This window comes from Cuculus canorus, chromosome 1 (assembly GCF_017976375.1).
Source record: "Cuculus canorus isolate bCucCan1 chromosome 1, bCucCan1.pri, whole genome shotgun sequence".
NCBI classification, from domain to species: domain Eukaryota; kingdom Metazoa; phylum Chordata; class Aves; order Cuculiformes; family Cuculidae; genus Cuculus; species Cuculus canorus.
In genome coordinates, this window is record NC_071401.1 from 162,868,641 (window position 1) to 162,890,102 (window position 21,462).

The following is a 21,462-nucleotide window of genomic DNA, read 5'->3' on the forward strand; positions in this document are numbered from 1 at the left end:
GACTGACTTCACAAAAACATTAAGCTACCTCAAATAAAGTAAGTTAAAAAAACTGAACTGCTGAAAATTTTATTTTTCAGCTTGTTTCCCTGTCCTTTAGCAGATGATATCTTCATATTCATATTTCCCTTCTTGGTCTTGCAGACAGAAATGTAATTATTTTGAACTGTATTCTCACATAATCAATGAAAGAGAATCTAAGTTTTAATAAAACATTTCCAATATCACAATAGATTAGAAATCACAGTTTCCAGTACTTCAGAATATTGAACACTATTAAAATATTTTACAACCACAATATTTCTTACAATCGTAAGAGTTTGCACTAGAAAACTACCTTAAGCTGAATAACGCGAAAAAAGGGAAAGTACAAGCTCGGAATTCAGAGATGCAGCTCTACAGGGAAAAGCTTAAAGTCTAGCTTGCCAAATAAAGTATGATAAAGTCTTGTTGATATTAAAAACCCCAAAGTTTACATAAATTAATTCTTGTGTCACAGTCAAATTTTCCTGGCACAAACTATCTACTGGTAACAAAGAGAACACAGTTACCAGAATCATAAAGTTCAGGAGATCTTACAGTTATTGCAGTGACTAAGAAATTACTATGTGTTATATATTACAAGTGTTTCAAGCTTATCAAAGCTCAGTCTCTGTAAATAAGGGATTTAAGAACGCTGAGTTGGACGACTAACTACAAAGCTTGGTAGATGGTGCTTTCAGCTTAACACTGAAATGCCGGTTTCTTTCAAAATACAGAAATAATTAAAACATAAAAGACAGTCTGGTTTCAATCTATTTTTATTTCTGCCTATGTTAACTATTTATTATATATTGGTTATATTTATTATATATTGGCTAGCTCTAAATCCCTTCTTAGCCTTCCCTTCTCAGGTGAAGAAACTGGAAAGTGTTTTAAAACGAGAACCGAGAGTTCATCAAAAAGGGTTACTAATTTTAAAAAGTGTAAGTATAACATAGTATATAGAACAACATAGAACAACGCTAAAATTCTTTATTAGGATTGAATATACATCTTTAAACGCTGATTGTCTGACATTTGTTTTCTCATTTGAAAAAAGAAGATGCTATTGGGTTATTACATTACTACTTGCTTTAAGACTTTTGATAACTGTTCAAGCAAAAAAAAGCTAAATTCCACTGAAGAGAGAAGTACAGTTGTGTGTTTCTTTGCATACCATTCCAGACTTTTCAAAGAATATTCCTTTTGAAATGAAGTTGTATATGAATTAACTGTCAATATTACAACAGCACCTTTAGAAGCTTATTTCAGGACATGCTGAACGGTAAATAAATGCACCATTATTTTATGAATACCTGAGCTAAGATTGCCAGACTAATTGGTATTTACTTCAGGATGGCAAGGACAAATGAGAATGTTTGCAGTTCTGCTGTTCCAATCTCTATACCAGTTTGACAAGCAAGCACAGCCATAAAAACGCCATATCTGACTTGATCTTCTAACTTCTTTAATATTTTTGGATATATATGCTACTTAAGGCTCATATTATTCCAATTATTTGATTAAAAGTACCAATTATTAAAAATTCAAATGAGATAAGTACGCTAATAGCTTTAACCTAAATAACCGCCAGTAAAGACATCTTTTTGATATATTTGTTATGACTCGACTTTAGACATATATAAACTTGCTTTAAAATGACTGGAAGCTTAGTGAAATGGAGAAGAATATTGAAATTTAAGATACTTAACTCTGTATATTAAATAATGATACTAAGTAAATTTATAAAGCAAAAACTTAAAGTCAATACTCCAAATAATGTACCTGTCTCTGCTTCAGATTCCGAGTCATCATCCTCTTCCTCTTCACTAGAACAACTGGATTCATCCTTCTTTCCCTCTTCTTCCTCATCTGCTTTTTCGTGCTCCAGAGATTCTATACTAGATGCATTCTTTTCTTGCTCCATAATCAATGTCTCTTTACTGAGTTGGAAAAGAAAAATCCTTACTAAACCCTGGAAAATTTACTAAAGTCTGTCAAGACGGACTTTCGTGACAGTGTGTAAAGTTATCTTTTTTATTAAGAGCTTACTATTTTTCCTAGTTTACTTACTTTTTGAATGTTTTCTGTGTCTGATTATTATCCATGTTGGCTGTAGATTCAATTAGGGGAGATTTCTTTTCCCGTTTTTCACTATGAAGCTTCAAAATACACAGAATGATACAATTAAATTAACAGACCGGTTATCAGTGGGACAAAATTACAAATGGAAGGAAATCTTTAACTAATGCAAACACTAGAATGTGCACAAGCTTCCAAACTGTCAAAGTTCAAAATCTTAAAATCTCAGAAACTGTTACTGCAAGTATAGTTGTTCATTGTTGATGCTTCAGATCATAAAATGACTGCTGGAGAAGGCAAGCATAAGAGCACCTTCTTTCTTCCAAAGCCTTCTGGTCACCATATTTGAGCAATAAGGGCGTGAAATAACGTTTGAGATGACTGCGGTGCTACCTGAATTGAATACCCAAATAAAACCTTTGTTTTTAATCTAAATACTGCTCTGAGCCGTGTTATCATAGTCATATGTGCAACATATAAATAAAGTGCAACATACATACATAATATATATCTCTTTAAATGCAAAATGCCTACCAGATTCTGCTTCTTTTGTAATTCTTCTAAATACCCTAGAATATCTTCATCCGCCACATCAAACGCTGTCTGCCCCTGGAGAGTAGAAGTAAAACATCGTAATTGCCAATTAGAATTTAAATATAACAGATTATGATGCCTTATCATATGATGATGCAGGTGAGGAGCACAATCAGAAAGAAAAATTAGAAAGTATAAGGCAAGCTCTATCACAAACTGTTAGTCTGTCAGTAGTTGAAAACGATTTGGCAGTATTATATTTCTTGGGTAACTGAAACAGAAACATCTATACCTGATGAGTAAACAAATTTTTCAAGAGATAAAAACAGGACCTTAATAAAATTTTGCTGTCCTTTGAAGGAAAAAAAAAACCCACTAACAAGGAAAAGAAAGTAATTTGAAAGAATATGATTCTCACAATATTATTTCCAAACAGCTATTCCAATGGCAGTCATACGAATGGATATTGAATGGTTCACTATGCTGTTTATCTTAGACTACCAAAAGCAGCTTGATTTTTTAATGTTTAAATTTTTTAAGCAAGCTATGCTAAACTTAAATAGTCACACTTTCACATTTTGACAGTAAAACTGTATTTTACATTCCATTTCAAAAGAGATCTGCTACAACTATTTGTTCTTATCCTCCCTTAGTGCACAATTTCCATGGGACACTTACTTGAATAAAAACATCATAGTGTGATTCATTAACACAAGAGTAATGCTCTCAGCCGGAATTTCTTCAGCTTGCTATATCTTACATCTACATAGTCACTGCAATTCTTGACTACAATAGATGCCCACAGGACATGAGATGCTATCTGAAGGTCTGAATTGTTAAAGATTTAAAAAATTCCCTTTCTTCATCTCCACTTGAAGATGAGAAGAGCTGAAGCTGATACAGTTTCACACAGAAAGCCTAACTGACTTTGATGCCACTATACAATGTTTTGTATTTGGAATTTTGCATTCAAATACAAGAAGGCTGGAATCTAGGCAAAGTCCTAGATCCACTGGTATAAATGCAGCTGCAACAACACACTGTGTGGACTTAGGAAATTGTGGGAGGATCATGACAAGATCAGTCAAGTACTTTATTCAATAACCAGCATTAAAGACAGAGTTGTCATTTAAAACTGGTCAAAGCAAGTTACAAAGATAATTAAAGGTGTTCATATTTGCCTCTGCTTATTCTAGTTTTTCAAAATGTTAATGAAAGGCAAACATATTCCTAACTACATGGGGATTGCTATCTTGGCTGGTTAGAACTGATGGACCTTCAAAACAGTAATTTTCACATCCAAAAAACTTCTGACCATACAGCAGAAGCATGTGCTCCTTTCAAGAAACATTACCCAAAACAGCTTGAGGTCCTCTGACACGTGAACTATTCCATTTAGCATAACACAGCACTAACCTGGAAACTAAACAACAAAATTATCTCAAGTTTATGAATACAGTTTTTTATCTGGCCTTCTATTTTTAGGTAGTTACTAAGTGGGTTTATTTCCAAAAAATATGAGTTAGACCCACTTTGAACATAAATAATCACTTTGTAAAAAACCTGTTACAGTTGAAAGGTTGTATCTACACACCATACATAAAAGTTAATTCCAATGTATGCAATCCATCACGTCACTAATTTTGTACCTCTGAAGTGTCAATAAACCCATTCTACTTTGAATTTCCCTGTCAAAGATTACCTGAATCGTTTAATATAGAACTAAGCATAGACTGGGCCTAGAAAGTAATTCTGACAGATAATTTAGTTTGGAACACAAACATGCTGTTCTGACAAAACATGCATTATAAAAAGCTCCATGTACAGTAAACAGCAGTTTATCATCACTTTTCTTACCCTGGCTTCTAAAGTCACTTTAGAGACCAGAACTTTGTATCTTGACAAGGATTACATAAAAATCCTACCACTTTGTTGACAGCCTCCATATCACATAGGTTTTCCACTAAAATGCGACATGCTTCTTCTTTACCCCAGTGAGCAGCAGCATGAAGTGGTGTCCAGCCATCATAATCTTTAATATTTACATCGTAGCGAGCCTGTATTAAAAGCCTAAGGAAATTGAAAGAATTAGATCTAGACAATGCTGGCAGGGATAAATAAACTGTCATAAAATCATTAAATTATTCTACAATAATATCCTTTTTGATCAGATCTACTTTTGTTGGAGTATTGACGATTGATTTTATTTCTTCACAGAAACATTTGCCTTTTCATTGTTCAGCATATATATAGATTTTTAAGGCAAATTGAAGAATAATAGTCTTTTCCATTTTCTTCTTTATTCAGTTCCTCTTTACCATAGTCTGATATTTTTCTCTACATATGCAGTAACAAAGAAAAGTCCTTTTAAGGAAAGCTGTAAAACATCAAAAATTCTTAGATACAGTGTTCTTATCTAGTAAATTATTAAAACCTCCTCCTATTCTAATATTAGTTGCTTCATGCTGTTGAGCCTAATTAATATTAGTTGCTTGACACTTGTGTCTCCTCCTGTCATTGATATTTGATGTTGTAACAATCTAGTGTTTACATGCTTCAATTGCTAGAGCTCCCTCAAACAAAGGATCTGCTTCTCAGCCTGCATCCAACACTCATTTGGTAAAGTTCTAACATGAGTGTTGAAGTGACAAGGGACACTTAACAGTTTTATATAAAGGGCTATCAGCTCCCAGAAACACTGCCCATATTTATTACAAATCACATAACAGTTAAGTATTCCTCTCGAAAAATTCTGTTTCTTAAGAGTGAAAATACATAAAGTAGTATTGTCTGATGAGTCAACTTTCTCACATGCTGAGCTGCAAAGTCTTGCAGTCTTGCATCCTACACAGAGCAGACATTTTTGACAATTTGAAGCCACCATGAGAATTGCCTGTGCATATATTTCTCCCCTTCTAGGAAAAGTACATGAACTAGACTACAAAGGTGACAGTAACTGAAAGAGATGAAAAAAAAATGGTTAGAGATGCAATTTCCTTACAGATATGGTATTCTAAACCAAAAATTATTCTTCTCCAGCAGAATAATTTCTCTTCATCGTGTTGAAGCATCAGTGTTTTTTTAAGCAGAACTCCCATTCAGTAAATTGTGCGTAATAGTTATAATGATAAAAAAAGCTCTGACTTTCAGCTTCTGTGCTGATGAAACCTTACAAGGCTCTGCAGACCTTAAAGGTAGCAATACTTAGTGTGTGTTCATTTCATGCTGCAATATATAGCTGTTCCCAGCACTGCCAAAACAGGTAAATAAATTTACAAACACAGTAGAGCAATGTATTATTAACTATGCTTAATTTCAATAAAGACAGAGCTTTGATGAAAAACAAATTAAACCTTTGTTATAGTATATATAGTGTTATATATATTATATACATAGTGTATATATATTTGTATTGTATTTTACTACTGAAAAGCTACCTGTGAATCAGAGGACACCAAAAGCCTGAAGCTTCCCAGGAAAGATTTGAAGAGTCATGATTTTCAACAAAAATACCAAAAAAGCAAAATTAAATTCTATGTTCTTTAGGTCTGAAAACCTTTTGTCCAAGTTACAAACTCTCCTATCAATTCCAAGCAGCATTACATAAACAAGACAATCAAAATTTCCATTTAAACCACACTCACTTTAAGACTTCTGTATAGCCCTTAGCAGCAGCGACATGAAGTGCTGTACCACCAGATTTTGCATGCCTGACATCATTTATGTGGCCACTGTTGAGCCACTGTCTCGCATCTCTTAGCATTATTCGTTCTTCTTCTTTTCGAGCTGCCTCTATATCAACTCCTGTTGAGAAGGGGAGAGGAGAGAGGACAAAAAGTATTTCAGTTCAAACACTTCAATTCAATTATATGACAAATCTTGTACGCTGTTTAAGTGACAATAAAAATATCAGACAGTCAATACAAATTATGTCCACCATTAGATATTACTGTCTTTTTGAAGATGAACCACAAAAGGTTACGTAAATATCCATTCATTATTGCATGACACTTGGCATGCATTATTCAGTTTTCTTCGCAAAAGAAGGAAAAGGAAAAAAAAAAAGGAAGAAAGCTACTAGAACTGGCTCTTCAAATTTAAGGATGTCTACCATCACACCAATAATCACTAAGGTGACCTGTTACAAAAAAAGAAAAATTATATTTTAACCTTCCAAGCAGCAAAATTTAAGTCTGGTTCAATGCTACGTATAGAAAGTAGAAAAGAGCTACAATTTTTTTACAAGGACATATCTACTGGAAGAAGAACAGCATAGCTTCTCAACATTAATGAATACCTACAAGAAAGATAAGAGCTATACTTTTTGTATTTTCTGAAGAATTTCTGGTCAAAACCAGTTTGTCTTCCGTCACTGTGAAACAGAAATCTGATGCTCAAAGAGCCAAGCATCTGGAAATCTCCCTTCATATCTCAGTTAATAAAACTCCAAAACACTGCAAATATTTATAGTACATCTCACAAAAAATTATCATGCACTGATGAAAAGAGAGGAACGCAATATAACATTTACCAGTATAAACACCAGGTAAATGAGACTGAAAAAATACCCAGATTCTGAATGGGCAAATCAACATGTGTATTTGCAAGTGTTTTTTAATTACTAACCACATGGACATAAAGAACATAGCAGAAAGGGGGTCTTGAAGAGAACTGTGCATGAGCATTGCTCTACCTACGCTGTTTAAACAGTGACAACTTTGTGAGGGAAAGGGACTTAGGAATTTTTTTCACCACGAGCATAAATTGTATCTGGAATAACCCGTAACAAAAACAGTAGGACAACCTTCGTATTTATTTTATGTGTATGAATTGTCTAATCTTAGACACTAGTATGTAAGGACTTGGGAAATATATACTGGTTTTCCATCTTATGGACTTTTAATTTCTCATGAAGCAAGGCATTAACTTGGGAATAATGAAAGAAACAGGTACTGATTCACTAGATAAAATCACAAACCTTATCAGTAGTCCTTACAGCCTATAAAACAGAAGTTAAGATGTTTTTTAGAACACTTGACAGATGCTGCTTCACTTTGATCTAATTCTGCCTTCATTCAGAATTTCCTGCTGATGCTTCATCTGTTCCCAAACCATTTTTCTCCAGAAAATTTGTTTTTATCAAATAACTCCCCTAACTGTTGAGCTAATCAAAGCACAACAATATAAAGCAGATCACAAAGCTAAAACAGCTTTCCAAAACTATTCTACATAATTAGTTAATTCTAATTAATTTAAGTAATTTTTAAAGTCTTCAGAATGAAAAGCAATTTCAGGCTTTAATGTCTTCAAAGAAACTGTGAGCTATTAATCCTTTACAAGGTGAATGAATCCCAAGAACATGGAAACCAAATTAAATCCAACTTGACTGTTGCCCATTTAGGCATGCAGCAGAAACTGAGCTAAGAAATTATTAATGTAATGCAATGAAAAGACACAGATAATAAAGAGACGATCATATGTAGCGCAAAGTATCATTCTACTGTGTAAAATCTCATAAAAGAGATTATAATAAAGCAGATTCATCAAGCTGTTATGAATCCACTGATAACTAGAAAACCAGAGCAACAAACTGGCAAACTAAAAGGAATTGCGTTGGCATTGCTGAAATACCCTTAAAGCAGTGGCTGGCAGTTTGAGAAATCTATGGCATTACAAATGAATTAGTATTTTGCAGATGCAGCAAGAAAACCACTGAAAATGAAATGTGCAAATTAAAATTTCCTGAAATGCAGAATGAATGTAATTATTACATGCTGTTGGAAACATAACATGCAATTTGTTTGGTTTCTGGTAGTGTATGACAGCACTAGAACTCCCTTTTCACCAACGGAAAGTTCTTGTGCTACAAGGATTTTGTAATGCCAGTTTCTTCCCTTTTGCTATACACAGACAAATAATGCTAAGAACTAAACACTCATTTCAAAGAGAAAAACAAGACATCACCATACCCTGACAGATTTTTTTGATTTAAACAACTCACATTTTTGTAGTATTTTAAAACAATGTTAAATGCTTAATATTACATGCATCTTTGGAACATAATTGACACACACAATCGCTTTTCATTCAAATTAGCTACATAAAAAGCTTCATAAAAAGGCCTGCAACAGAATACACTTTTTATTACTCATCAGTCAATTCACACCTAAACAAATATTCCATGTCTACAACTACATTAGAAAAAAGAACTGAATTAAAAAAAAAAGAACACTAGGAAAGATCAGTTGGAGAAAAGATTCTCTTCACTAAGTAAATCTGGTAAAACTTTACGCTAAGAACAGCTGAAAAGATTCAGCTTCCCTAAGTATCATAAAATAACTGAGGCAGATCATACATTAAGCGTTTTAAGCAGTTGACTGAATTCCTAGACTCATCCATCTAATACATTAAAACAATAACTTCTGTCTTGGCAATTTAACAAAATAGAACCAAGTTTCTGATGAAACTGATGAAAATTTGTTAGGCTAATTTGGAGACTAATCTGCAAGATGCAGGAAGATGCAAAAGATTGCTGAAGCACTAAGCAAATGAAAAAACTAAAACATATTTGTTTGAAAGAAGCTTGGTAAAAATCAGATATGTGGAGGTTTCTAAAACCATCTCTCTCAAGACGACCCATGACTAAATAAATCTGAACAGAAATTTAATTTTACATATCTAACAATGTTCATAACTTTGACAGTTATGAAAAATGCAAACCAGGAAATTTGAATCAATAAGGTATCGAAAATCATGTTTTCTCATTGATGTGCGAACTACTGCAAACTGTAACTTCCTTGGGCCTCCGCATCTGCTTGCCTTTTGGAATGACACAGCAGTGCAGAGCAGCAGATCCTGGGAAAATAATTCTCTAGAGTACAGCCATTTACATGTCAGTGTTGCCTGCAAAACACTACTACACAAATAAATAGTTTATGTATCATCTGTTAGTCGCATTTATGTCCATCCCCTTTTTGCATGCCAGAGGTCTAACTGTGAAACTGTGGAGAATAACCCTCTTCACCTGAAGAATCTGATGAAAATTCCTATCATATATCATATGATATATCACATATGATGTTCATATGTGAGGCTGGTCAGTTGTTTTGAGGCACTTTTGTATAGAGGAAGAATAGAGAAAAAGTTCCTCCCAAACACTGTTCTTGAATTTTGAATAGTTAATGTCTAAGCATACTTTCCAGCTATGCCTAAAACTCCAAAGAATTATGTCAAAATAGCAATGTTTTTGCAGAAAAAGTAACTAATACCGAATATAGATTTCTATCAATATTAAAACCAACTGCATTTCTGAGGTTCAACCAAGATATATCAGCTACATCAATACATTATTTTATGAGAAAGTAAATTTCTGATCATATTTCAACAAAAGAAAATACGAGTACTTTGCCAATTTAAATAAAACATTCCACATTAATAACTGGCACAAAAACGGGAATTAAACTTTGTGTCATGTTAAAAAAGTTGCTCTCTCAGATAAGCTAAGTAGAAGTCCCATTATTAACTACAGAAAATGGAATGTAAACAGCCCTCATTATACCTTGTATGGACCTTTCTCCTTGCTTTTGTTTACCAGACTCTCTTAAGATACCAGGGAAAAAGACAATGCTGGGCAGCCGTTTCCAACCCTTTCTTCCCTCGGCCCGTAGATGGCAATGCGCTGCCTCTAGCTATGCTTCAACCGAGCGCTGGATCACACCCCCACTACACATAACCCTCTCCGGCAGTCTAACAGCTTCTTAAATCACTAAGAATTTATTGCTAAATGCTTTCATTTTTTCCTGATCAACAAGTGTTCTTCAACAGTTGCAAACAGGTTTGAAAACAATGTGCCTTTCAGTGAGCATTTAATAAAATTCAGCATAAATTTAAGTGCTGAATCATTCTTCCAGGGCTCCTCAGCCATATAAAGGCATGTTTTATAGATACTGCATAGAAGATCAGCCTACCTTTTACTTCATGTAGGGAATGTTTATATACAAATGTAATAGTTTGCATTTTATCCATATAAACAAAACTGAGTTAAGCAACACATCTGAGAGAGTCTCATTACATTTACCGGTAATTAAGAATGAGGAACATTTGCTTCTTGGAAAAGGAGACAAGATTTCTCTGATAGCTACTGAACAGCTACCATGCTGTATCATGAACTCCTGACTCACCTCACGTCACCCCTCCCCACCAACTCAGCTCCCGAGAATGTTTCCTACAATTCAAAATAACTGCTTAAGCAGTTAAAAATAATTTTAAGAGGACATCTGATGACAAACAGCTAAAAAACTTGCTTCAAATCATTACACGTAACCCTGCTCGAGACCTGAGGAGAGGCAACATTTAAAACTGGCCAGGGTTAGCCATGATGAAAGCCACATCTCTCTCAAGTCTCGCAGTTTTTCAGTGGCGCAAATGAAAACTTGACCCAACCAGCAAAAGACAACTTCCACAACTGTGATATGCTGAAATACTGCAGAGCAGAAACATAAGGGATGATAACCAGAAACCTTAAATAATAAGACTTTTAATGAAGGAAAAGATTTACGTGGATTGCAGTAGCACCAATATATGGGATTGGCCCATGAAAAAGATATCACCCATATGGAGAAATAACAAAACGGGTTCTAAGGGAAGTTTTTGTACAGCACACTAAATACTTAAAACATATGGCATGCAAAGGGAATAGTCAGCACTATTTCAGAAAAAAATTCATAAAACACCTAGCTCTGCTAATTGTGAAGTCTGTGTGTCAAAAAATCTTTACACTTTAACCTGAGCATGTATGTAATTTATCTTCTCATAAAGCATAAAACTAAACTAGGTTTTAAGATAAAAAATAATTAAGCCAATAAATCCTCTTTGAAGTTTAGGGTAGAAAAATGCCTTCCTTACTGCAAGGGTGCTATGGCTTCATTTATAGGAGAGCTAGTCCTTTATATCCATAGCAAAGTCCATTATATCAACAGGGTCCCACTACATGCATAAGCAGAACACAGGTGGCCGCCTTGTCTGGGGATGTGGCCCACATAAGAGACACCTGAACAAAGGGGTCACAATTTACAAGCGTTGCATAAGGAGATCAGAATAACTGAAGAAAGATAGATACTGGATAATAATACAAAAGCTCTCATCTTTCATGCCCAACGATCTTTACAACAGAACTTGTTTTAAAAGACGGTTAATGTGGATCATCTCCTCTCTCTAGACATGTCAGATTTTGGAGTCTCAATACTAAAATAGGATGAGCAAACACTGCAGATCCTTCTTTTTAATAAGCCTGTAATGTCACATAAAGCTGAATCGTGTTATATTCTGCATTTTCTTTCTGTGAATTTAGTGTCTCCAGAGGCTCCCTTTTTTCATCCTGTAGTTAGATGTGTCCTTAGAATATAATTAAATACCTGTAACAGTTGGGAATAAGTACAAACAAACTGATGATCTTTAGAAGGCTGACAGCTGCACAATGGAAAAGCTCTGTTTGAACTTTTCCTGTAAGGACTGAAGGTCTGCAAAAGCAGTGAAAAGAGTGAGCTAATGTGGTGATACTCCTCAAACTTCTAACAGAAACAAACATCATATGTAATTGCTTAAATGTATCTGAAATCTCAATGAACACCACTGATCTTTCCAGGCAATCTTTTGCCACCAAACAGCTCTGACTGCTGACACTGATATGAAGGAAGCCATACTCCAGTGTTAGCTAAGCAACACAAAAATGAAACTGTAATGAACGTAGGAATGAAAGCATATGAAAAGGCTGCAAACATCTACTTAATTTTCATGCTGTGTATATTATCTACACAGAGTTAAGATTTTTTGGCACCCTAGTTTACTTGTTTTTAAAATAAGTAGGTTGGTTGATCTTCCACCATTGGTAACACTGAGACAGGGCTGATAATTCAATAGACTCCACAGTTAACTTGCATTATCAAAATTGCAGCATTGCTTTATTTTATACAAGGAACAATGCTAAACTGGGGGGATAATTGCATTCAGCCACAGGCATAATCAAAGATGAAACTGTCACAATCCATCAGTGTTAATTCCACATTAGGATAAACAATTATGTTCCTGTTTTAGAGCTATTAACCTCTCTAGCCACGACATACACACAATCAAGCACTTTGCAAGTGATCATGATAATGGATAAATAATCATTCTGTATATACTATTAACTTTATAGTCAAGTTAACGATGCCCTCAAAAGGACATGATTAAAACCTTATTGCTGAGACAGCTGCCTGATTTAGTAAGATATACACCTCAACTTCACACCCAGATTCAAACCCTTTCTATTTCATTCCCATCCACAATCATGAAATACTTCCTGTGATTTCAGGCCTGCAGGTAAAAACCCTTAGTTCTTGCACTTTCGAACACAGATTCAGAAGGAGGGATGCTGCATGCCTTTTTCCCTCCTTCTGTGAAACTGAAACTCTTAAGTGGTCTAACAGCAAATCAAGAGAGGTAGAATAGAACACTTATACAAAATTACATTCATATATATGCCTGCATGTAAGTATTTATACATACATATATATACATAAAATATTGTGTTTGTGGTTTTGTGTGTATCTCTGTGTGTGTGTATGTGTAGCCTATATATACACATAATGACAGGCTTTAGTGTCTTGTTAACACCAGGAAGGCAGAAATGCCGTCAGAGATTTTCACAGTATGGTCCGCTCTTCAGGACAGTCCCAGTTCTCTGCAGAGGGATGTCAAACGACTCTGAAGCACAACCCTAGCAAGTTCTTTCTCACCTGACATGGTGCCTCGCTCAACAAATCTATTTTTCAAATTGTCTAAGAAAGACCCATCTTCTAAAAATTGTCAGCAACCCAACTGACATAAAAAAGTAAGAGGAATGCTTGGAAACTAGGATTTCCATAGCAAGTGAAGTTCAGTATTGTAAAATAAACTTAATTATCCTTTTAGATGTTGGCAATGACAGTGTGGGAACATCTATACTCTTCTCAGACTTAAAAGGACGTATCATATATAGTTTATTGTAAGTTTACTTTTGACATGTGTAAACCACACTGAAATTTTCACTGGATTGTGGCATTTGGTTTAGGTTGTCTATGCTGGCTGGGCTGTTCAAAATAACTAAACTCGCAAAAGAACAAAAATTAGTGTGTAATGTTGAATCTCCATGTTGTAAAAATGTACACAAACCCCCCATATAACAAATAATATTTACAATAGTATTATTTATAATATAATTAACATATAATAGATAATATAATATTAAAAGGAGCAATGTGTGAGTATGAGACTCTGGAAGAGTTCTTTTCCCAAATAATGTCGGTTTTACAAAGATCTACTACAGTCAATTGGTATAACACATCAGTAAAGTCAAGTGTTTCAAAAACAACCTTAAAGAATTTAGGCTAAGGTACAAACCAGAAACAACTTTTCAGGAAAGAATAACAGTACTGCTAGAAAAACAGCTAGACAACTGTATTTTGTCCGAACTAATTAAAATAGACAAATAGTAGTAGAGACGAAAAAAAAAAAAACATTCACAGCTATCTAATCTGATGTTCTTTCTGTGTTACCTGTAAGAACTGTTAAACAAAATTCCATTAACACTACCAAATAATTGAATCAAAGCCTTTGTCAAATCTAGAGTCTACTTCTGCTTATCAGTAGGTATCTCTTATTTCCCTGCATATCATGTCATCCACTTTCTTTTTACCATTTGCTTTGGGCATTACATGGGTTTAACCCTAAGAGTGCCTATTTCTCCGCTCTCTAAGACAGGAATCTCTTTAGACACAATCTAAAGCTGGGATACAGAAGGCTATATCGCAGACGCACTAAATACCATCCACTGTATCTGAATACGACCTAAATAGTGTTAAGTGAATGCAGGAATCTAATCAACACCTGGCTTCAACACTTCTAACCTCTTTCTTCACAGGGGGCTGCGCTGAGTAAAAAATGCAGCTTGAGCACCGTATGTTGTACTGACAGTTCTCTTTAGAAAACACACTGACTTTAAAATTCCCAACTTAGCATAAGTTTTCAAAAATATACTTAGTGTCCAATAAAAAACCCCCTTCATTCCATATTCATTATTACCTTGTCTATTTACTTCATTCTGAAGCAGCTCTTCCATTGCCTCTTCTTCAGCAATATCTAATGGAGTGTCTCCTTCACTATTTACAGCTCCTACATGTGCTCCTTGACTAATTAAATACCTGCCAAAAGAAAAAGAAAAATAAACTGTAAGCAACGTAGCAAACTTGATGGAAAAAAATTATCAGCCACTAGGATGCCATACGCAATGGGTACATACATTCACACATATGGTTAATAGAACTAACTCTCTTAGGTAGAAGTAAAAAAACCTTATGACTATCTACAATACCTGAACATCTGTCTTTTCATCATAGTACCCACTAATACAAAGACCCCTAATGTTTGCTCTTCAGTTAGCTACAAAGTCTCCGACATGTTTAAATACATACTTGCAAGAAGTGAAAGAAGAAAATGGTTAGATAATGAACAGAAGCGAACAAAAGGTGAACAGGAGTTTAACTATCAATTCCCATGAGGTCCCCACATTAAGCCATTTTTCCTAGAACTTCCAAATTCAGTGACACAGTATGTTTCTATACTTCGCCAGAATGATGAGTCCTGCTCTCTGAGGCAGTTTAATAAAGTTAACAAAACCAGAATAATATCTGCTTTTAAGTACTCATAGTCATCTTTTGGTGTTGAAAGAGACGAAGGGGATAAAGGAAGCAGTACTTCACACTATTCCAACGTTACTAAGTGTTTTCTTATTTGAAGTAGTATTGTCTCAGAAATCAACAATCCAGAATCAGTGGAAGTTATCACTGAATTTCCAATTAGGTCAAATAGATCAATTTCAAGAATAAGTCCCAAAAGGATTAAGTTATTTCATTGTGAAACCACAAGCCTATAAAGTTATTGAGAACCTACAGGTTAGTATATAGTCTGTTTCTAAGTAGACAATTAAAACATCAGAACAGATCAGTCTTACACCTTCTGACCATAACATTTCCACCACCCTAACAAATTCCAAATTTGAGCCCTGATGGGACTCAACACATGCAAAAAAATTGCAAACATCCCCCTGCTTTGCACAGCTTCATTTACACTTTCCATGTTCGAGGAAAAAAATAAATCAGGGAACAGTCAGACCTGAAGACCTAGTTATCCACTCAGTAACAGGTACATGAAATCAAAAGTGTTTTTTTAATGTATGATTTAAATAGCAGCTGTTATTAAGCCTCTGTAATTACGTCAAGAAGAGGTAAGAACTGACTGATCACAAAACGGAAATTAATTCCCAGAAGTCTAACCGTATCTCCTGGGATATGCATCATCAGTTGGCACCACTAACTCTGACGCTGGTATGTGCTGCTGGATTTTTATTGTTCCTATTAAAGGAGTGCTGCTGTGACTCTTGCCTCTCTCCAGTTTAAGGATGTGACTTGGGTGGAAGGAAAAATTGACACAAAGTAACATCTCTCCTGCTGTACACCAGCTGTACTGTTTTACCAGTGACACAGCCTCACAGGTTACAGATCAGGTAATCGCTGTGCAGGGGGTCTGCTGAACAAGGAAAAACAGCAGTGGGGAACCTTAACTTTCTTACAAAGTCAAAATGTAGTTTCAAAACCAAAGTCAACCACTCACAGAATTATCTTCATAAAAAAATCCGAAGTGAACATTCATGTTCTTTCAACTTGTTGGTTTTAATACAGACAGGGAAAAAAGTGATATTTAAAAAATCTGATTTTTACCTCTTCCCACACAGTATCTATAGAGAAAAATCCAGCTACTTCTGTAAGTAAACTACATATCTCATCAAAGTGGTTGTATTGGGTCAACTGGGTCAATAACTTGTGGACATAGTAAAAGCATAAATACGTAACAAAGTTTAGAGAATGAATAAAAGGCTATAGCAGCACCTCAGAAAGTTATTATTTAGCTACATGAACAACTTCATGACCAAATGATTCTTTAAATAAGACTGCAAAAATGAAGCTGCTTAAAGACCAAAACCAGATCAGTAGAGCTGGGGGATTAGTAGGGCTGGAGAAGCAGAGTTATCTGCGTTTCCCTTTGCACGTGCTCACAGGGCTTTGGTTTTCCAGGGTCAGAAAACGAAGAATGGATGAACCTGCCTCGAGTTCACAGGATTTAAAGGGATTAGAGAAACAGAACAAAGACAAAAGGCAGCACGTACCTCGCCAGGGAAACGAAAATGGTCCTCTCCCAACCTTCCTTCTGCCACTTCAACTAGGCCTTCCCTCTGCCATACCCACCAAAAAATAAACTGTGAACCCCTCAGGTGATTTGAAAGTGAATGAGCAATACTCACTATAAACCAAATTACTAAAAATCCAATTATTTTAAAGACACCTTTTAAGCCTGGTAACGAAAACTGTGTTTTTGCTATTTTCCACATAATTCAGTAACAGATAACCTGTCCTGAAAAAGCTGTTTATGTTCATTTACAGTAAAAACAACTTGAGCGAAGCAATGACAGGGTTGAGATTGTGCATGAAGTCATCCTAGTGCCTAGAGGATCATAACTTTTATTGGGAAACCTAGCGCTACACCAAGGGAAAGGAGAGCAATCACTTCAGACCTGTACATAACTTGACTCTGCATCACATACTGAAAGGAAACTGATTTGGCAAACAAGACCAAGAGAATGATGTTTTGAGTCTGCAAGGCATTGCTGAGCAGTAGCCAGTACAGAAGAAACACAGAATAATCCTGAAAATCAGGAAGTTGTATTCCTTTAAAAAAAAAATACCTTACAAATGAATCGTAAGCTTCTAGTATGACTTCAAATATGGGTGTATTTGATATTTCAGTTATTCTGTTATCATGTACTAAAACTTCCACATGCAGCAGCATATCACTGTGTGTAGTAGGTATGTATGTATATTCAAAAAGTCATCCATGTTCTGGGGAAAAAAACCCCAAACAACACCCCCAAATAATTGCCTGTATTTTATCTTTATTTTACCTTCATCTTGAAATTCCACCTTCACAAGTCAAGTAAATATAGTACAATTTTCATTTCCTCCACTGCTTTTTAATTGATAAAGCTAAATGTATGCAGTTAGAAGAAATTGGAGCTGTGTAATAAAAAGTCCAGAACTATGCCATTTGATACCACATCCAGGAAAAGGTGCTTTTAGCAAGCATGGATGCAGTGGAAAAATAAAAACATACAGGACTCTCACCACCACCTACTTACAACATCTTCTGGTATAGCACTTAAATTTGTCTCTTTTGTAATCCACCTCTTGCATAATGAGCATGTTCAACAGCCAGCCACAGAAGAATAATTAAAAAAATCCGACGATAATTTATGTAATATTCTGGCAGGTGCTAATTCAAAATGTAAATAAATGAGAAGGAAACAGCAGCTCGATCCATACCATGCTTATTTTTGGAGCTAAAGCTTTCAAGTGTTGACATCAAAGCTAAAGCTGAAGTGTTCTAGACACTTTTGTGTTCTAAGTATAGAGAAATGCCAATATCCAAAGAATACTAGGAAAGAGAAGGAAAATAAAATAAAACCATTCAATTTTGCCCTCCTGTTTGCACAACAAGCATTATGCAGTCTGGGACAGTCTGGAAGAATAAGTCTGCTTTGCGATACCACATTTTATGAAGGCAAAAATACTTGTTTTAGAAATTTGTCTTTTAGTAATCACTGATGTATATTCCTCAATAGCTATTATAGACTGAAATTAGCAACCTTGAAAAAAAGACATGAAACATGTGTTTTTAATAATTATTATGAAACCCAGACCTTCTCCCATCAATTAATGAAAAATATATTTCAGTGGTTTTCATAAATGGCTGAAACCTCAGCACCTCTTGAGATAATAAATAACAACCCTCTGAGACTGCTGCACTAAAACCCAACAGCCCACCCCAAAACCAAGCTCAGGATCTAGACATTAGAAATTTTACCTAGCAATCTAAAACGCAACCAAAAAAAACAACCCCTTACAGCCGACTTGTGTGTGTGTAAGTCTATTAACAAAATGCATACAGAGACACAATGTAAACAGAGAGGAAGAAACCTCAATCTGAAGACAGTTATATCCAAACTTGAGTTTTACTTGTGAATTTAGGAACCATTTACTTAAGAATCTGGAAGAGGCTCCAATGTTGTCTTTAATCAAGTTCGTTAGCTGCAGACAACAAGATATGCTGCAGATAATGTTTTAGTAGTATTTATCTCAGGAAAAGAAAGAGGGGCCCATGTTAGGATTCAAACCTTGCTCCAGTTCACGATATATGGAAACAAGTCTGCGAAGTCATTAGGGATATAATTAACGTTAAGTACTTGCTGAACCTGAAGGTCACCAGAATGGTGGCAAGCAGAAGGCAGGGCAGAGAAGCAGCCACTGAACTGATTCAGTTAATTAAAAATTGCTTATTGAGCACACTGGAGACTCACTAATGAAACCAAGAGGTCCCTTCAGACTAGTCAGAAGACTGGACTGTAGTCTCTAACTCATGAGTCTCTCACTGAACAGACATTCAACATTTTGTATACACATTTAAAATAAACGTGTTCAGTGTCACCTTCCAGGGAAACAGGACTTAATTACTAGCGGGGGCAGGAACCAACAGCACAACTGGTCTCTCAACAGCTTTTAACTAGTTAGAAATTTCAGCTAAACCCAGTTGGTTCCTTTATATCCACAGATGGTGGAGTTTAAGTTAATTCCACGAGTGTCTTAACTGAATGATAATAGGAGCCAAGACAGAAGAAGTGTCACTGTGTTCATGCAGCTGTGCAAGCCGTAATTAAAAGAAACAGTGAATATAAAAAAAAAATTAGTTTAGGTCTGGTTCTGGGTGTTTTCTTTTGTTGTGTTTTGGTTTTGTATTTTTTTTAATATTTGAAGCAAAAGCAGTAGTTAGAGAAAGTTAAGTAAAGCTACACCTAACTCCAGATAGAAAATTTCAAGAGATAAAATCACAGCTTCTACGTGATTCTTGAATTTTTAGGGCACACTTCTCAAAACAACACATTAAAGAAAGGCTTAGGCTCTTCCTCTCCTTTTTTAAAAAATTTTAAATAATATTAACTTCAAACAAATATAGTAGTATTAGAATAACATTGTGCTAAACTCTGTTGTGGTACATAGTACAAGAATGGGGCCTACAAGAAAGCCTGGGGAGGGACTTTACACTGAGGCATGTAGTGATAGGACTAGGGGGAATGGCTATAAATTGGAGAGGGTAAGATTTAGACTAGATATAAGGAGAAAATTCTTCACAATGAGGATGGTGACGCACTGGCACAGGTTGCCCAGGGAAGCTGTGCATGCCCCACTCTTGGAGGTGTTCAAGGCCAGGTTGCATGGGGCCTTGAGCAGCTTGATCTAGTGGGAGGTGTCCCTGCCCATGGCAGGGGGGTTGGAACTAGATGACCTTTAAGGCCCCTTCCAACTAAAACCATTCTGCAATTCTGTAATTCTATGACAGTACACATACGCCCTGTGTCAGTGGGCAAGTTTCCAGGAAATTGTACAAGTTGGTCGAATACAAGTGAACAGCCAGTAAGTACCCAGCCACCCCTCAAATCCTCACTCACACCGTCACATTCCCTTCTGAACACAGTATTCAAACCCCACATAAATGCGACAATTAGAAGTCACAATTTCACCATTTTTGAGTTTTGATGCATTTGGCGTGGACCATAAAAATGTCTGCAACATGGGGGCTGGCCGATCTCACGAGGCTCAGAGAAGCCCTGCTTGCCTGGGCAGGCAGTACCCCACAGAGTACCCCTGTCTGCACAACGGCAGATCTTCTCATCCTTTTTAGTGACAACCTACACATAATTGCCTTGGTCCCCCTTTCTCTGCAGCTGAAATACCTCTGCTCTTGTCTTTTCTCCTGAATCTATGATGTACAGAAGAAAATGAAGGCTCCATGCTCAGCACTGGAACCGAAATCGCACAATTGTAATTGGTCCAAGAATACTTTATCCTGCAGCACTTTAAGACCGTTGTAGAAGAAATCAAATGACTTGAAAAACAATTAAGTCAAACTCATGAGGATGTCTTATTCAGGCGCTCTGCAGAACACCATCCCACGCCGTCAGTCGCTTTTGCGCCTCAACCTTCTGCCTCTAACTATTTAGAATTTAATACAGACTGACATAAGAAGACAGGCTTCTGTGATGGCATTTAAATTAAAATCAAGTAATGACAGAACTCAGGCACTTTTAAGGTTGTGGTTCTTTGCAAATTCCAGAAGATTCCCTCCAACATCTTTCTCTCTTGGAAAAAATATGCTGCAGCACTTTCTAAATAGGCATGCCACCCCTATGAGCAGTATGATCAGCCAGCAGCTACACAAACCACTAGGTTAAATAAGGGCAATTAGGCTTATTTGGCAAAACTAGGTAATTATTTCTCCTTCTCGTGACTGATGATTTTAAGACAGATGATATCAGCAAGATTTCTCAGATGAATTTATGAGTTCCTCTAGCAGAACACTAGAGGTGAAAACTTCAGCTAGAGACATTAAGAAAACTAAAAAGTTAAGAAACAAATGGCAAAATAATTCTAAACAAATGGGAAGTGACATTTCTTTTCAGTTTCCCCAGCCTAATCCAGATTTCAGCATACATGTTTTTCTAAATTATGCATCAGTTTGAAAAGACCTTTTTTTTTGTGTCTTTCAATACGCAAGAGCTCCTTCAGATAGCAGCAAAGCTTCTGATTCTCCATCATGAAGCTATTATCAAAGGCATCATGGACAGACACACATCCTTGCTTCAAA

The 21,462-nt window shown here is 35.7% G+C and overlaps 1 protein-coding gene across 11 annotated transcripts in view; it reads right to left on the bottom strand.

Annotated features, from left to right (window-relative positions):
• PPP1R12A (protein phosphatase 1 regulatory subunit 12A) overlaps nt 1–21,462 on the bottom strand; it is a 119,605-nt gene that overhangs the window by 40,514 nt on the left and 57,629 nt on the right. For all 11 annotated transcript variants that reach the window (XM_054056533.1, XM_054056483.1, XM_054056478.1 and 8 more), the window contains exons 3-8: nt 14,737–14,855; nt 6,282–6,441; nt 4,563–4,707; nt 2,638–2,712; nt 2,095–2,183; nt 1,807–1,964 (exon numbers count right to left, since the gene is read on the bottom strand). In XM_054056533.1, the coding sequence (XP_053912508.1) occupies nt 1,807–1,964; nt 2,095–2,183; nt 2,638–2,712; nt 4,563–4,707; nt 6,282–6,441; nt 14,737–14,855 (746 nt within the window). The remainder of the gene's footprint in view (nt 1–1,806; nt 1,965–2,094; nt 2,184–2,637; nt 2,713–4,562; nt 4,708–6,281; nt 6,442–14,736; nt 14,856–21,462) is intronic.